Raw genomic sequence first — 18,388 nt, forward strand, 5'->3', positions numbered from 1 at the left:
GCAAATGAGATGCCTTGTCAGAAGCCATAGACACCACAGAAGGGTCAGGACGACACCTATACAGACATTTATAGTCCTCAGGCACACTATAAAACCGATCTGGTTTCTTGGGGGCAGGGGCAGGGGCTGGGAATCAGGAGCCTTAGATGCAAAAGAAAAAGCATTCAACAAAGCAGCCAAAACAGAAGGAACAGCAGAAGGTCTAGGAGAGCCCACTTGCGGGAACTCGTAATACCTCTTTTGTACCTCAGAAACCCGGGCACAGTCCCATTTAAAAACACCATCTTTCTGGAGATTGTGTCCCCAAAACAAATTTCCTCAAAAGCAGAGTCAGGACTTGTAGATTCTTCTTCCTCACACCCATAGTCTAAATTAGACGAATCTGAGATGAATAAGCAAGGGATTCCTCATCTGAATCTGCCGCATCCTCCTCAGAGGAATCCTGTTCCCTGGGTCTTTTAAGGGGAGTGGAGGACAAAGGGAGAGTTGGAACATGGAGTCCGTGAGGAGGTTTCAAAGCCATCAAAGCATTAAACAACCCCCCCAAAGGGTAAGAGCAAATTACATAGGAAAAAAATGGGAATTGCGGGAACAATACATACAAGGGAGGAATGAGGTTAAAAAGGCGGCAGGACTTAAATGAGCTATGTACTGTCTGAGTGAGAAAAACTGGGTAGATTATATGTGATACATAATGTCTGCAAATGGGAGTGTGTCAGTATGGTCTAAGATGTAAAATCCTTACAACTAGGATTGTATCGGTATGGTATGTTTTCATTAATCTAAATTTATGATTGCCTTTGTAGTATGTGATGGTTTAATAAAGATGTTTCTTGTTTAAAAAAAAGCAGGAATTGAATAATTTATGTAATATTGTTTAGGTTATATGATATATAGCAATATATGTGAAGTATAATGTTTATGTTAATAAAGTTTGATTATTTTTACATGAATGTAAATTTGCCTATGTCACAAATGATAATTCAATAAAGGTGTTTGAGAAAAAAAGTATTACACAACTCCTGAGTGAAGTTCTGCCATTCACTCTTTGGGTCCTTAGGAGCTGGAGAAATATGCTTAATCTTTTGCTTTGTCTTAAAGGGGACGTCTGCCTTATAAAACTTAGAAAGCTCCAACCCTGGACGGCATTCAGTAATAGCAGTCAGAACTTTCTCCCGGACCAGAATCTAAGGAACACCCCTTAAATCCCTCAGAAATAGTCAGCCACAGTTCCCCCGAATGTCCAAAGTGGATGTCTGCCAGGCCTCCAAGGACATGCATAAGTGTGTATCCATGCTGGCGTCGGAAACGGTCAAGGCAGAAGAATCCAACGGCAGAGCTGGGCAATTCTCTGGGCTTTTACTAGCCTCAGCAGCAACGTTGGGCAGAGACTATACAGCAGAATAATCAGACCTGGACTTCTTGCCCTTCTTCATGGACAGCTGTCCCTCACAGCAGGAAGCTCATTAACATTGTGTCTTTAGCTAAAAGCTTAAGATGTTAGTTCTACAAATACATGGCCAAGGAAGAAAGCAGACTACAGAGTCTCTTAGGAAAAAGGGCCCGATAAATTTAACAGGATGTATGGTTGTGGGAAGCACCGAGACAAAATAAGCACAGCTCGTGACAGTCTTTATGGGCAATATGTCTCCCACACTGGCATTTACCCTTCTTGGATGACATGAAACCCCACAAGCAAAAATACAAAAAAAAAAAAAATTTAAGATCAAACAAACCCAATGGGGTACTTATCTGAAATGGCTTGGTGAACCAGCAATGGAATGGGTGTTCAGACCAGCGATTAAAGAGATGGCATTCGGACTGGCAGAAAAGAAGTTCTGAGGGTGGTACTTCAGATGTCACCTTTATGCCCTATGCTACGTGAGGAGCATACATGTGATGTACAGCGTACCATAAAGAAACCTAAAGGCTTTGGTATACTGGTCAGATGTCAGGCCCATCCTGGCAGAGGATCCATATTGTAATGAATAACAGTGAAATGGAAAGACTTCTTCTTCTTCCCTTCAACAGGTGCCCTGGGATGTTTTACATCCACCTCAGCTATCACCAACTCAAGGAGTTGGGACCTTGGCTTAATATCTCATCCAAAGGAAGACACATTCAGGAGTACAGCAACCCTCTTATGTTGCACTGCTGTGTTAGCAATCCAACTACCTAGTGTGGGAAGAGAACCCACCCCCTTCTGCAAAAAAGGGAGTGGGCTAACCTATTGTGCCGCTGACAGTGCTTATTACGGTGACGTGGACTAGAGCATTATGCTATTGCATCCCAGAATGCCAGTTTAAGTAAAGCCACAGGACACAGGTTATGCAGAGTTAGAAAGATCAAGTGTAAACATTGAGCAGCCTGCCTGCCCCTGTGGGAGTGGTTACTGACTTGAAACTGTAGTTTTATTGGCCATTTTGGGTCAATTCCTAACTCCTTCATCTTCCTCTCTTAAAACCTAGTTGCCTCGTGGTTTTGGCATCTTTTCAGGTTTGTTGGCTGTTGGTGAAGCACCCACCAAGAGGAGAAAACAATGAGAGAAGAAAGGAGCCACTTTTGAGATTTTAAGTATTTTTCCTCTGTTTATTTGCTAAGTTTTTCTGCATAGCCGCCTATTTTGAGCATTTTCTGGCTTATTAAACTTGATTTCTGCATTAGTAAATGTGTATTTAGAGCACAACCTAGAGCTGTTTACTGAATTTCCTGTTTGCACTTATTTTTAAAATAGTTTTTTTTCTCAAAACTTGCATTTTATCTGTCTTTGGCCTAGCACTCTTGTGTGGGGTCATTTACTGCACTGTTATAACTTGTTGATACTTGTGAACCTCTGCTATCTCTGAAAAAAACAAAAAAACAAAAAAATCGTGCTTTTTTCCCCACTTTTCTGAGATTTAAAAAAGTTCAGTTACAGGCTTGCTGTTCTTGAACTGTTTGTAAGTTTCTTGGAGGCCATTTTTGCTTGGGCTAAAGGGAAGTCTCTCTGTTGATCAGTGGCAGTGAAAAACATTGAGCAGCCTGCCTGCCCCTGTGGGAGTGGTTACTGACTTGAAACTGTAGTTTTATTGGCCATTTTGGGTCAATTCCTAACTCCTTCATCTTCCTCTCTTAAAACCTGGTTGCCTCGTGGTTTTGGCGTCTTTTCAGGCTTGTTGGCTGTTGGTGAAGCACCCACCAAGAGGAGAAAATGCTGAGAGAAGAAAGGAGCCACTTTTGAGATTTTAAGTATTTTTCCTCTGTTTATTTGCTAAGTTGTTCTGCATAGCCGCCTATTTTGAGCATTTTCTGGCTTGTTAAACTTGATTTCTGCATTAGTAACTGTATTTAGAGCACAACCTAGAGCTGTTTACTGAATTTCCTGTTTGCACTTATTTTTAAAATCGTTTTTTTCTCAAAACTTGCATTTTATCTGTCTTTGGCCTAGCACTCTTGTGTGGGGTCATTTACTGCACTGTTATAACTTGTTGATACTTGTGAACCACTGCTATCTCTGAAAAAAACAAAAAACAAATCTTGTTTTTTTCCCACTTTTCTGAGATTTAAAAAAGTTCAGTTACAGGCTTGCTGTTCTTGAACTGTTTGTAAGTTTCTTGGAGGCCATTTTTTGCTTGGGCTAAAGGGAAGTCTCTGTTGATCAGTGGCAGTGAAAAACATTGAGCAGCCTGCCTGCCCCTGTGGGAGTGGTTACTGACTTGAAACTGTAGTTTTATTGGCCATTTTGGGTCAATTCCTAACTCCTTCATCTTCCTCTCTTAAAACCCTCTCTTGCGCAGTTTTGCGCATTTTTGTGCACAGTGCAACAGTGGGCAGCACCGCCTAATTGGGTTTAAACTATTCCTGGCTCCACAAATTCTGCTCTTCACTTTTTCCCTTAGAACTGCTCTATCTCTCAATTTAAACACCGTATTCTCATTCTAAGGCCCTTCACTGGTCCAATTAAGTAATCCTACAAGTTAGCACTATTAAACCATAAGCACTACTTACTCTTATACTCTCTATGATTACCCTGTCCTCTATTGGTCCGTCTTAAATTCAGTTTCCCTACATTACTCTAGCATGTCCAAAGGTCAGTCAATGGTTTCCTCTCCAGTCCAGCTGATGAATCTGGGAATTTTGAGGCAATGTTACAACTGTCTCATGTACACGGACAACCCTCTCCTCCTCTAAACAGGTTCAAATATATGTGAGAGATGCAACTATTTAGCCAAACTGGAGGCTGAGCTCTCTCATCTCAAAACTGGTGTAACCAGTCAGGAGGAGAAGGTAACCTCACACAACCCAATTCCAGTATCACATAGTCCCACCACATCAGCGAACCAAACACATAAATACACAAAACATACTGGAGGCTCTAAATAAAATCTACCTAAGCAACAGAGACCTCCAAAGCAGACATCCAAGCAAACGCTACCTCAAAACAAAACACGCACAACACATAGCCCACAAAGTCAGTGTGCCAAGCAGCCGCAGCCCTTAAGGCTGAATAACACACCTGATACTCTTGTAATAGGTGACTCTATTGTCAGACACACTGACGCCCCGCCACCAGGCTGAATAAAGAGAAGGTCACGGTGAGCTGCCTGTCGGTGCTAGGATCCGCCACATAACGCAAGCACTCAGGTCACTCCAAAGCAAATACAAATATGACTCAGTCATTGTACATGCTGGTGTGAATGACCTGAGATACCTCCCTGGACTACATGAAAAGAGACATAGAGGAGCTCTCTGATCATGTAGCCCAGGCTGGTATGACCCTGACCTTGAGCAGCATCTTACCCTCACCTAGAATGATGCCACAGTACAAAGACAAAATGATCAATTTTAACAATTGGCTAAAATTTTGGTGTCATTCAAAGGGGATCCAGTGTCTGTCAGCCTGGGATGACATGCTCAACAAGCCACGTTGCTTCGCTAGGGACGGCTTGCACCTGTCACCACTGGGCTTTTGGATATTGGCAAAGGCTCTTGCCACCCTCATAGTGCCTTTTTTAGGCAAGGCTCAAAAGTCAAACCCACCCCCATAGACAGCACAAGGAACAAGAATCTAAGGGTAATGCTGCTTAACGCCAGAAGTCTTAACCTCAAGATGCACGCACTCGAAGCTCTCCTCAGTATGGAGAACATCGATAACTGTGCAGTGACAGAAACCTGGTTCAAGGCTCCAGAGAGCAACCCAGCACTACCAGGCTGTACCTCATATCATGCTTTTCGGCCCCAAAACCCAGACCGAACCACAAAAGGAGGGGGAGTTTCCATATTTATCAAGGATATCCACACCTCCAGGTTAGTGGCATTGCACGAAGTATCGGAGACCATCCATGTGCAACTAACAGTGGGCAAGACTGCTTTTCAGTTTATAGCATCCTACAGACCACCCTCTCAAAGTCAGGAATCCCACTCGGCTTTCCTGAAAACATTGGAGAACATGAAGATCTCTCCAAACACCATTATACTGGGTGACATCAACTACCCAAACATTGACTGGGAGCACTACTCAAGCCCCAGCACCTTAGCCCAAAGGTTCCTGGAAATTATAAACTCAAATGCTATGGAACAACTAGTCACCACTCCCACAAGAGGGGACAACATACTAGACCTGATCATTATCAACATGGGGACTCTATGCTCCACACCAGAAGTATATCCCTCATTGGTAAGATCAGACCATAAATTAATTTCACTGGATGTCCACATCCCGACCCCACCCCCAGCCCAGAAAACCACAGTGAAAAACTTATTAAAAGCGAACTTCTCACTTCTCACAACCGAAGTGGAATCCTTCAAGGCCCCAGGGCCAGTGGAAACTACGGCCCAAACTGCAGAATCCTATATAAACGCATTCTACGGACATCTCCAGGAATGCATGGATCATGCTATCCCAAACAAAACCAAGACCCAATCATCCAAAGGCAGGCGTCCAGTCTGGTGGACCCCTGCCATAAATAAACTGTACAACAGAAGGAGGAAGCTACTACATGATAGAGCAAAATCCCTAATAGGGAAGGCATCTCTGATCAGTACTAGCAAAAAATTACGATCCCTCATAAAATCCTCCAAGGCTAGCTTTCAGAGAAAAATTGCACAGGACACCAAAGACAATCATAAGGCTTTTTTCAGTTATGTTAGGAACCTGGGATGCAACTCCCAGACTTGTTCTGAGTTGATTCTAAAAGACAAAAAATACATTGAACCCACAGACATCGCCAATATCCTGGCAGACAGGTTCAGTGCAAACTTCTCCACCCCCCCAAAAGAGCAAGTATCTATCCCGGCAGAGGGCTGCCTCCCAAACATCTCTGATGCTCAGGTGAAGGCTGCCCTCTCCAAAGCAAAAAACACTGCTTCCATGGGACCAGATGGCATCCCAGGTTGCGTCCTACATGAACTCCAAGAGGAACTAATCCCTCAAATAAAACAGCTATACAATCTCAGCCTCACTACAGGATATGTGCCCACAGAATGGCGTACAGCAACAGTGGTCCCACTCCACAAAGGTGGAGCCTCTACGGACCCCAGAAACTATCGCCCCATAAGCCTGACTAGCTTAGTCTGCAAGGCTATGGAGAGGATCATCATGGAGCTCATAAACAAAGACATTGGGGACCTACAGACACTAGATCCTACCCAGTTCGGCTTTGTCAAGGGCAGATCCTGCCTTTTGAACCTGGCTGACTTCTTTGAAACAGTCACCAAAGCCATAGATGAAGGGAAGGTAGTCCACACAGCCTATCTGGACCTTGCAAAGGCATTTGACACAATACCCCACTTGGGCATCATAGATAAGCTATCCAGCTTAAATATAAACCCCTATGTCACAAGATGGGTCACAAACTGGCTCAAAGACAGAACCCACAGAGTGAGAGTTGCTGGAGCCATGTCAGACTCGAAACCGGTCACAAGTGGCGTCCCACAGGGTTCTGTCCTGGGACCACTCTTGTTCGGTATATACTTTTCCGAGGTACAGGCAAACGTGGAAGGACTATGGCTCACCAAGTTTGCAGACGACTGCAAACTGGGTGCCATAATCGACTCTCCAGCTGACACAAACATCCTTCAAAAAGGTCTCACAGAGACAGATAACTGGTGCCAGCGCCATGGTTTAAAGCTAAATGCCAAAACATGTATAGTCATACCCTTTGGCAAAAACAATGTGCACACAAATTACCACATAGGCGGAAACCCATTAAGTACAGAGAAAGTTATTAGGGACCTGGGGACCCAAGTTGATAGCAATCTCTCCTTTGAAAACCACATTGCCAAAGTGGTTAGAAAGACCTTCTACATAGCCCACCTCATCACGAAGGGTTTCACATCTAGATCAAGAGAGGTAATCATGCCCCTTTATTCATCCCTCATCAGGCCCATCATAGAATACAATGCCCCTTTTGGGATGTACCTTACCCGACACCTGCAGCAATTAGAGACCCCAAAAGTATCTCACCAAGAGGATCAAGGGTCTCAAACAGATGCCATATGCTGCTCGGTTAAAAAAACTCCAGCTCTACTCAGATGCATACCGCCTACTTCGAGGCGATCTATGCCTGACATACAAAGCTATGTCAAATCCAGAATTAATGGACATGCTCCACCTCAGTAAATCTAAATCCCTTAGAGCCACACGCTGAGGGACTTGAACCTCAGCACAGAAATAAATAGAACTTGCTGGAGGGACAGGTTCATAACCCAGAGGCTCCCTTCGCTCTGGAATAGAATTCCAGTTCATGTGAGGCAGAGCACCTCACTGAATCTCTTCAAGAAGAATCTCGATAGGTGGATGGGGGATCGTAGGTTTGTCCCAGGGATTACTCCCGTGTCACTATTAGACAGAGGCACAGTAAACTAAACCTTAAAAAGGGCACAGTATACTCAAATCAAGGGATGGCGTAAGCCATACAGAATCGGGCTAGGCTTATAATTGCCCCAGGGCAGATAGCCTAGTATGAACCTATGAACCTATGAACAGGAACACCTACCAAGATCAACATTTTGCTGATGTGACTTCTTCCTTGGGGGTTGTGACTGCTAGTCACATTATTTTTGTTTAAAAACAAGCAGTGAAACAGGGAAAACATGAAAAACAGTGAAATAATAAATATAAAAATAAAAATAAACAACTCTGTAGCCACACAGGCATGTATGCTTTCATGTCTCTGTCGTGTGTTGCATCCTGATAATGTGAATGAGTGAGATGCCTTCCTTGTCTGACCCGAAGTAAGTTGTAGAGTTTCAGCACACAGCCACAGGAGAAGAAAACAAAATGGAAATGGAAAGGATGTTAGTGCTTTTATTTTAATCAGCTAGCAAACTACAGCTAACAGTATAAAAAATATCGATGTTGTACATTCATGCAGGCATGCTATGCAAGTACTATACACAGATGTGGCTCTCATCCATGGACTCATTAAGGATACATTTGAAACAGTAGTACTATTAACTCAAACATGTTTTAATACAATAATCCACATCTTTAACAGAAATGATTAAATGTTGACTGATTGCAGCTGATATCCATTATTTTTCAAAAACTCTACAAACTGATGTCAGCAGCTTCATATGCTGATCACTTCCACCTGTAAAGCTGTGATTACCCAGAAACACTGCCACTAATTTACAGGATTTAATAGATCATATCCTTTCACTTGTAAACACTAATGGACAACTGCTACACACTGCAGCTATTCACTAAAGATGCAGCATGAGCATAACGGCTGAAGAACAAGTTTTACACAGACTTTGGATTTGGTTACTTGCACATAAGGCTATCAGTTGTTAATGAGCTGCTTTCTGTGTCCATGTTCAGTGTTCCTATGCTGAAGCACAAAAAGGTCAATATGGATCAGTGCTAGCCCCTGCTTAAAACTTTGAAGGCATGCACATTTTTATAGGAGCTCCAAAAACCAAATGAGCATTCCGTTGACTAACAACAACAAACCAAAAGCTCGAGAACGCTAAATCCACCGACCCCTGAGATGCCGATAATTCACCCACATAAAGCCGACCACTGGTAGTTGGGCTATACAAAAACTGTATAAATGCACACCAACCACCCAGTTGAATAAAAATCTTCTGTTTAATGACACAAGTTAAGCGCTTTCACCTGCACAAATGCGGGCTTCATCAGAACATCTCAACACTGAAACTGCTGCAGTTTAAATACTGCATTTGGCACCAATACTGAATGTATTTAAAGTGACAGGTGTGTCAAACAATTGCATACATAAAATGTATCATTCAAACCAACTCAACTACATATGTTCAATTCAACATACAAATCGAACATCCTCAGTACTCATCAAAAAATGTAAACAAGTAGGAAATATATAAATATGTATAAAAATGTATAAATATAAATATGTATACAAACATTTAATGCTAATAGAAATTCCAGTCATTTCAACATCCATATGATTACTAACTTGCAAATTCAATTATCATTCGGATTCAACTCATAAATAATAAAAAAATAAAAAGAATAAAAAAATAAAAAATAAAAATAATAACTATACGCCCCTTATAGTGTTCAACAAACTTTTTGCTGTATGAAACGACAACTGTATTAAACAAAGATAATCTTCCTGTATCAATATACAGAGAATTTGCAACAGCATCTGTCCATTGGGCTCGCCATACCTATAATTGGCGAAACCCTGTTAATATTCAAAAATGGATGATGCTGTACCTATTTAATAGATAGTAATGGTTTGATGGTTGTAAAATCATTAAGCCCTGGTGGTGTCGAGGCATCCGTGAACAGCTGCCACCATAATTCTTTATATGCCAAAGTGGCCTTAATATTACCCCCTCTGGGATCAGTAACTATATTTTCCAAAATGGCAAATTTGAAATAATGCCTTTCCCCACACTTTTCTATATGCATATATAGGGCATTATTTGCATCCTTTCTCCTGATGCTGTATAGATGTGCATAAATACGTTTTTTAAAATTTCTTTCTGTCTTCCCTATATAATATCCTGGGCATGTCCAACATTTAGCCAGATAAATAATAAATTTGGAATTACAGTTACCTTGTTTGAACTTTATTTTATTCCTGTTAACATTGTTCAAAATAATCCCTTCTTCATTTATTGCCTGACACTGACAACAACTACAACATTTTTTAGTATGCTTTTTATCACTGTCAACTCCTTTAACTATTATCCTTCTTTCCAGATACATCTTAATGTGACAGCCCATTTTATAAACAAATGAAGGTTTGGGACCCAATATTTTTGTTATATCTTGGTCAGCCATCATGACATTCCAATTACTAGTCAAAATATTCTGAATCTTATTTGTGTATGGACCATATTCTAATACTCAAGCTCTGTTGTAATTCTCGTTTGTGCCTGTGTAATTGGAAAAGTACAGTTTTGTACCTACCATAAATGTAGATGTTCGAGTGCTCATACAGCTGCAGTCATAACAGATGGGTTATCCTGCCGTCAGGCGGGTCCTCGGTCGGCCGAATTCCAAAGTCTAGGTCCGGCGTCGGTTGTCATCACTTTTTCCCTGACGTCAGCGCGGCAGGGGTATAAAAGAGGCAGCCAACGCCATTTTCTTCAGTTTTTCTTGCCCCAGATGTCAGGTGTCCCCAGAAGGAAGGCAAACATAATGTTATGCAAAGATGCAATGTTGATAAATCAAAAACAGTAGTTGCAAGCAAATACACCATAAAAAATACCCCAAAAAGGTTATATGAAAAGTGTTTGTCATAAGGCCTGTCCTAAGGGGGGATGGAGGGAGGGAAACCTGGACTGCAGCTGTATGAGCACTCGAACATCTACATTTATGGTAGGTACAAAACTGTACTATGTTCATCGTGCATACAGCTGCAGTCATAACAGATGGGTAGAATCCCAAAGCTAAATAATGGTGGTAGGCACTAAGTGGAACTAGGAGGGGCTAGGATGCCCTGCAGGACTGCTGTGGCAAAGCCCGCTCTAGATTTTGAGTATAGTGGGAGGTGATAGTGCTTGGAGGAAGTGTGCACTGAACTCCAGGTGGCTGCTTCCAAAATGTCCTTGGTAGGGACCCCCCCTGAGGAAGGCTGCAGAGGTAGCTGTGGCTCTGGTGGAGTGGGATCTGATGCATGCAGGCACAGTTTTTCCATGAAATGAGTAACAAAAGCGTATGCAGTGGGCTATCCATTTTTGAAATTGTCTGTTTGGAAATAGCCTTTCCTTGAGCACCTACAGCATAGGACACAAAGAGTTGCTCAGATTTCCTGAATGGCTTTGTTCTGTCCAAGTAGTAACAAAGTTGTCTGTGAATGTCCAAGGAATGTAGTAGTCTTTCCCCTTTGTTTTGTGGATTAGGATAAAAGGTAGGTAAGTGGATAGTCTGATTCAAAGCTACACTGGATACTACCTTTGGCATAAAGGTAGGATTGGTTCGTAAGGAGAGACTGTCCTGATGGAAAATGATGAATGGTTGCACAGCCATGAGGGCCTGTAGCTCGAAACCCTGTGTGCTGAGGTGATAGCCAGAAGAAAGGCTGTTTTCCATGACAAGTACTGTAACTCTGTTGAAGAAGCTGGCTCGAAGGGAGGAAGGGTCAGCTTTTCCAATACGTAGTTGAGGTCCCAAGCAGGGACTGGTGGTTTCCTTGGGGGTTTTATATTCTTTGCCCTTCTGAGGAACTGCCTTAAGAGAGGGTGAGAGAATAAAGGAGGATCTGTGTTGTATTGTGCAGAAATGGCTGAAGCGTGGATCTTGATGGAGGAGAAGGAAAGTCCATTCTTTAACATCTCAGCTAGGTACTGTAAAATTTGATTACCGAAGGATTCTGCCCCTTTTCTTGATTCCAGGCACAAAATCGTTTCCATTTGGCGGAGTAGGCCTTTCTAGTAGAAGGTCTTCTGGCCTCCAAGATGACATTCTGCACCTCCTTGGAGAGGAGAAACTGTTGGGAAATCAAGGAATTATCCATGCAGCTAGATTTAGAGTTTTGAGATGGCTGTGAAGGGTTTTGTAGTTGTGCTGGGACAACAGAAGAGGGACTAGAGGTAGGATCCATGGTGGGGAATGTGTCAGGCTCTTCAGGAGCGGATACCAGTGTTGTCTTGGCCAGTCTGGAGCGATGAGAATAATTTTCGGCCTCTCTGCTCTGGCTTTTAATAGAACTTTGGGCAGCAGAGGAAGAGGCGGGAAGGCATAGACTGTCAATGTTGCCCAATTGAAGGAAAGTGCATCCACTTTCCAGGCCTGTGGATGATAGGTCCTTGAACAAAATTTTTTCAACTGGCAATTTCTGTGGGTAGCAAAGAGATCTATGTCTGGCTGTCCCCATGCCCGAGTTATCTTTGTGAAAACTTGAGGATGCAACTTCCATTCGTGTGGATCTGTCATATTTCTGCTTAGGATGTCTGCCAGTGTTTTCCTTCCCTGGCGGGAATTGTGCCTGTAGTTGAATTTGCAATTCCAGTGCTGCGTTCCACAGGGTCATGGTTTGCCTGCACAGGGGGTATGAATGAGTTCCCCCCTGTTTGTTTATGTACCACATCACTGTGGTGTTGTCTGTCCTTATCAATAGCTGGCCTGGATGCAGTAGGTCTTTGAAGGTCATAATAGCCTTTTGCACGGCTAGCATTTCCTTTTGGTTGATGTGAAGGTGCTTCTCTTTTCGGGTCCATTTTCCCTGAATGCACTGATTTGTCATGTGTGTTCCCCAGGCGTCTGTTGTGATGATTTGAGTTGCTTGAGGTACACAGAATGGAAGACCTGTGTTTCTTTGGCAAGCTTGAGTCCACCACAAAAATTCCTTTTGAAGGCAAGGAATGAGTGGGATAATTGCTTCCAAGCTGTGGCTGTGTTGAGGCCATAAGTTTTTCAGGTACCATTGAAGTTTCCTCATATGCAGCTTTGCACATGAGATTAGTAGGATGCAAGATGCCATGGAATCCCAGAGCCTGCAGGATTTTCCTTGCAGTTAGCCTGGTGTAAGTTGCCATTTTTCTGAAGTATTGAGACAGTTGCCCTTGCTTGTCTGGCATGAGGTAGGCCATCTGGGTGATTGTATCCAAGCTGGAACCCAGGAAAATTATTTGTTGAGAGGGTATTTAGTTTTGATTTCTTTTTGTTGACTGTGTATCCCACGAAGTTCAACAGTTTTATTACAAATGCCAGGTGCTGCAGTAGTATGTCCTTGCTGTCCGCTTGGATCAGGCAGTCGTCCAGATATGGGTAGATTTGTATCCCTTGTAGTCTGCAGAAGGCGATTACTGATGCCAGGCATTTCGTAAACACTCTGGGCGCAGTAGATAAGCCAAAGGGCAATGCAGAGAATTGGTAATGGGTTGAACCTGCAAGAAATCTGAGGTATCTTCTGCAATCTTGTCTGACAGGGACATGCAGGTATGCCTCCTTGAGGTCCAATGTTACCAGCCAAGACTCCTTGCCCAGCATGGGAAGAAGCTGCTGTAATGTGAGCATCTTGAATTTTGGCACCTGTAGATATGTGTTTAGGATGGATAGGTCTAAGATAGGTCTCCAATCTTTGTCTTTCCTTGGTACCAGGAATAGTCTGGAATAAAACCCTTGACCTTGTTCTTTTGCAGGTACCTCTTGAATTGCTTTCATGTCCATGAGAGCTGAAACTTGTTTTTGTGCCTCTGCCCTTTGATTTTGTGGCAGGTTTGGCATGCCTCTCATTTTTGGAAGGGTGTGAAAGTGGAACCTGTAGCCTCTGTCTATAATGTCCAGAATCCATTTGTCTTTTGTAACAATATGCCAATTTTTTGAGAATAATGTCAGTTTTCCACCCAAAGGTGCTGCCATTAAAGCTTTGCTTGGCAGGTGTAGGGGGAAGTCATTGTGTCTGTTTTCTAAAAGACTGTGATCTATCTTCTCCACCTCTTGGGGTTGGTGCTTGCCACTGTCTGGTTCTGAAAGGTCCTTGCGGTTGCCCTCTACCCCTTGGGTGCCTGTATCTGCCCCTTTGAGGTCTGTCCGTGGCTGGAAAGGACCAATTTTTTGAAGGCCAGTTTCTGCTGAAACGTGGAGGCTGTACCTGCAGGAAATCTTTCACTGTTTGCATTGATTTCGCTTTTTTCTCCATTTTCTTTAGCACCTCCTCAGCTTTAACACCAAACAATACATCTTTTTGAAGGGGTGCATCTAATAATTTAGCTTTGACATGATCTGGTAAGGTTTGCTCTTTGAGCCAAGCTTGCCTACGTATAACAGACCCCGTAACAGCAGCTCTACATGAGGCCTATAAAGCATCAAAACCACACTGCAAGGTATGTTTACCCACTTGCTCTGCACCATGCAACAAATCCTGTAACTCTTTTAAATCTGGTTGTTCTGGTTGCGTCATCTTGCTTTTCAGCTGAGATATCAAAAACTGTTGATACTTTAACATATGGAACTGACAGTTTAATGCCCTCATGGTTAAAGTGGCCGAGGTGTACACCTTTTCCCTCCACCTTTCTAAAGCTCTGGAATCTCTCTCTGAAGGTAATGGGTTTTTGGCAGTAGAGGCATTAATTCCCTTGAGACCCTGTGAAATTGTTTCTGGGTCAGCAGTATGGCTTTTATATAGGAACTGGTGAGAATCAGGAACCCGGTAATACCTGTCTGGTTTAACACGAGCTGGAGGCAAAGAATCTGGATTAAGGCTGGCTTCTGTGTACACATCATCCAATATATCTAAAACAGGAGGGATAGCCAGAGGCCTATGCTGGGGGAGCAGAAGAAATTCCCTGAGCCTTTTCTTGGAATCTGAGTAATCTTGGCCTACCCAGTGAAAGTGTTCCCTCAATGTATGCAGGGTTTCCCCAAAAGAGAAGTCCTCAGGGGGGGGAGACCGAGGGAATAGACTCCTCTGCATCAGAGTCTTCAATGGAGAATAGGCATAATCCTGGTCCTCAGATAGTTCTGAGGTAATAGAAGCTTGATCTGAGGAAGGGTAGTCTTCCTCTAATCTAGGCCTTTTGTCAGAGGGGGGGGGGTTGAGAACCCCTGATAAGAGTAATCAAATCCTCAGCCATTTTAAGCATCTGTTTTTTAGGCATGGTGCCTTGAGAGGGAGTCTGAGGAACCTGTTTTTTGGTTTTCATGGCTGCTTTAGATTTAGTGAAGGCTTTAATAGAGAAGGAGGAAGGCCTGAAGACCCCTTGAGAAATGGCAGGCCTGTCTAAATTCTGAGTTTCCCCGCCAGGTGTGGCGCCGGGATCTGTAGTAGGAATGGGGCCGAGGAGCCTGCGACTCGGTACTGAAGACACCGGTAATGCATTGTCATCGGTACTCAGGGGCTGCGAGGCGCTCGCTGAGTACCGGAGAACCGGTAGTCGGCCTTAGCGTGGTTTCAGTAGGTGGTGCGGACCTCGTATGTCGGTCCTTATCTTTGCGGTTTTTGCTCAAAACTGGAGTCGAAGTATCCGACGACATAATATAATTAAATTTTTTGCCAAAAAAGTGAAGGGCTTAACTCACGACGCTTAATAGTGCGCTTATTGAATCTAGCACAAAAACGACAGGCCGAGACATCGTGGTCTGGGCCTAAGCAAGGTATACAGTAAGAGTGGAAATCCTTATGCGGTATTTGCTTCCCACATGAAATGCAATTATTAACTTTGTCTGACATCGGTCTGAGGCAAGAAAAGTTTCCCCAACGGGGTACTTAGCTTTCAAGAAGACTTCGGCTGAAATACTTTAGTAAATCTCAGGAGCTGGCCGACCGGCACTTGCGAACTGCTTCTGCTTCGGGCTCCGCGCAGCAAGAAAGACTGAAGAAAATGGCATCGGCTGCCTCTTTTATACCCCTGCCGCGCTGACGTCAGGGAAGAAGCGATGACAACCGACGCCGGACCTAGACTTTAGAATTCGGCCGACCGAGGACCCGCCTGATGGCAGGATAACCCATCTGTTATGACTGCAGCTGTATGCACGATGAACATCATCCCGTTCCATTGTGTTGTTAATCCTGTCTTTACCATTAAGACCTAGCAGCAGGATGTATTTGAGTCCCCATTCCTTCAAGACATAATTCCTCACATCCTTCATCATATTCAAATGATAACCTCTTTCTTTAAACAATTCGGTGATGAAATCCACTTCTTCTATCATCTCTGTGTGTTGTGAAGGAGAAAGGATGCAAATAATGCCCTATATAGGCATTTAGAAAAGTGTGGGGAAAGGCATTATTTCAAATTTGCCATTTTGGAAAATATAGTTACTGACCCCAGAGGGGGTAATATTAAGGCCACTTTGGCACATATAGAATTATGGTGGCAGCTGTTCACAAATGCCTCGACACCACCAGGGCTTAATGATTTTAGATTTTACAACCATCAAACCATTACTATATGTTAAATAGGTACAGCATCATCCATTTTTGAATATTAACAGGGTTTTGCCAACTATAGGTATGGCGAGCCCAACGGACAGATGCTGTTGCAAATTCTCTGTATATTGATACAGGAAGATTATCGTTGTTTAATACAGTCGTCGTTTCATACAGCAAAACGTTTGTTGAACACTATAAGGGGCGTATAGTTATTATTTTTATTTTTTAATTGTTTATGAGTTGAATCCGAATGATGATTGAATTTACAAGTTAGTAATCACATGGATGAGGAAATTACTGGAATTTCTATTAGCATTAAATGTTTGTATACATATTTATACATTTTTATATATATTTATATATTTTCTACACGTTTACATTTTTTGATGAGTACCGAGGATGTTCGATTTGTATGTTGAATCGTACATATGTAGTTGAATTGATGTTTGAATGATCCATTTTATGTATGGAATTGTTTGACGCACCTGTCACTTTAAATACATTGTGTATTGGCGCCAAATGCAGTATTTAAAATGTAACAGCTTCAGTGTTGAGATGTTCTGATGAAGCCCGCATTTGTGCGGGTGAAAGCGCTTAACTTGTATCATTAAACAGAAGATTTTTATTCAACTGGGTGGTTGGTGTGCATTTATACAGTTTTTGTATAGCCCAACTACCAGTGGTCCGCTTTATGTGGGTGAATTATCGGCGTCTCAGGAGTCCGTGGATTTAGCTTTCTCAAGCTTTTGTTTTTTTATAGGAGCTGAAAACAAAGAAAGTTATTTGGTGTTTTGAGTCTATGCACATTTATTTATTGATTTTGTTTACCATGGTAGAGCACTGGTCTAGCAAGATCAGTTGCAGCCTTACACCGTGTGGCACACTACAGCAGAATAAATTCAGAAGCGCATTCAGAGAATGTTGACAGCAATTATTTGCATAGTATTGAAGGAATCAATTAAACTGAAGGAATTTAGTTGCAGAAAGTACATATTACAACCAAAGAAAAGGCTGCTTGGTATGGAATAAATTTTGACAAAAATTTTTAATCTATTGACATAAAAAGAAAGAGATGCAAAAATGATGAGAGATGACTATCTTTTCATTACCTCATTTAAGGACAAATCAGACTCACTTCACTGGTGAATACAAGTCAAAATTCATGAGAAAACAGCTCCAATACAGGGAAGAACACAGACCATCACGTCTGCCCAGCCACTAGCTCCCCTCTTGGTACCCATCAACAGTATACCACATCACCACATGGATATGAGGACCCCCTTCTTTCGAGAGGACATTATTTTTTCAGAGAGCTTAGTGATGAAGATTACAGGACTGAGAGAGTCAAAGACAGGGCAGACATTACCAATGAGGGCAAGAGTTTTGCATTGATAAAGCTTGGGGGTTAGGCTGCATAACAGTATGAATTGCATGCTCCAAATCTAATTTAAACACATTGTGAGCATTCACAGCCCATTTTGGTTATGAACACTGTGCTACTCTATTTTCTCCCAATTGCTCTTTCTGCAGTTAGAAGACCCATACCTGCCTCCCAAAAGAGATGCTGGACCATTCCAACCAAGTTTACCCTCTGGACACCGATTTATCAAGTCAATCATGGAATGCTGACACTGTGGTCTTGTGTTCAGCTACTACACCAAAGGTTCAGATAAATAAGTAGACAGCATAACAGCAAAAGTAGATAAACTAAGCAGATGCAACTAGCTCTTCAGACTTACTAAGGGGGCATGAATTCCAACTAATGGAATGACAGAACAGAGGACTTGGAGAGTAACTGAAAAAAATGTACAGTTCTAGAAAGAAAGAAGGCACTCATGCTACTGAAACTATAAAACTGCTTTATAAAATCAAATGCTGCTAAGGAAGGAAGGTTAAAATAATAGAAGGATGTAGTGTGCCAACTGCCAACACATGAGCTACTTTTTCATCCATTAAACAGCAGACTCCAGTCCAAGATCCTTACCTTAGCACCACAATGGGTGGATTCTGCAATTACTTTTCTCCTTTTGGCATCTGCTTTTTTCTTAACCAAGATGTCTTCAACACCTAAAAGGTTAGATACATTAAACTTAATA

General features: G+C 42.5%; 1 protein-coding gene across 1 annotated transcript in view; it reads right to left on the reverse strand.

Annotated features, from left to right (window-relative positions):
- The window catches only part of POLR1A (RNA polymerase I subunit A), a 2,269,619-nt gene that overhangs the window by 1,218,901 nt on the left and 1,032,330 nt on the right, over positions 1-18,388 (reverse strand). Inside the window, exon 17 of the mRNA XM_044062330.1 lies at positions 18,277-18,359. Within this exon, the coding sequence (XP_043918265.1) occupies positions 18,277-18,359 (83 nt within the window). The remainder of the gene's footprint in view (positions 1-18,276; positions 18,360-18,388) is intronic.

This window comes from Protopterus annectens, chromosome 2.part1 (genome assembly GCF_019279795.1).
Source record: "Protopterus annectens isolate FY-2018-M chromosome 2.part1, PAN1.0, whole genome shotgun sequence".
In the NCBI taxonomy this organism is placed as follows: domain Eukaryota; kingdom Metazoa; phylum Chordata; order Ceratodontiformes; family Protopteridae; genus Protopterus; species Protopterus annectens.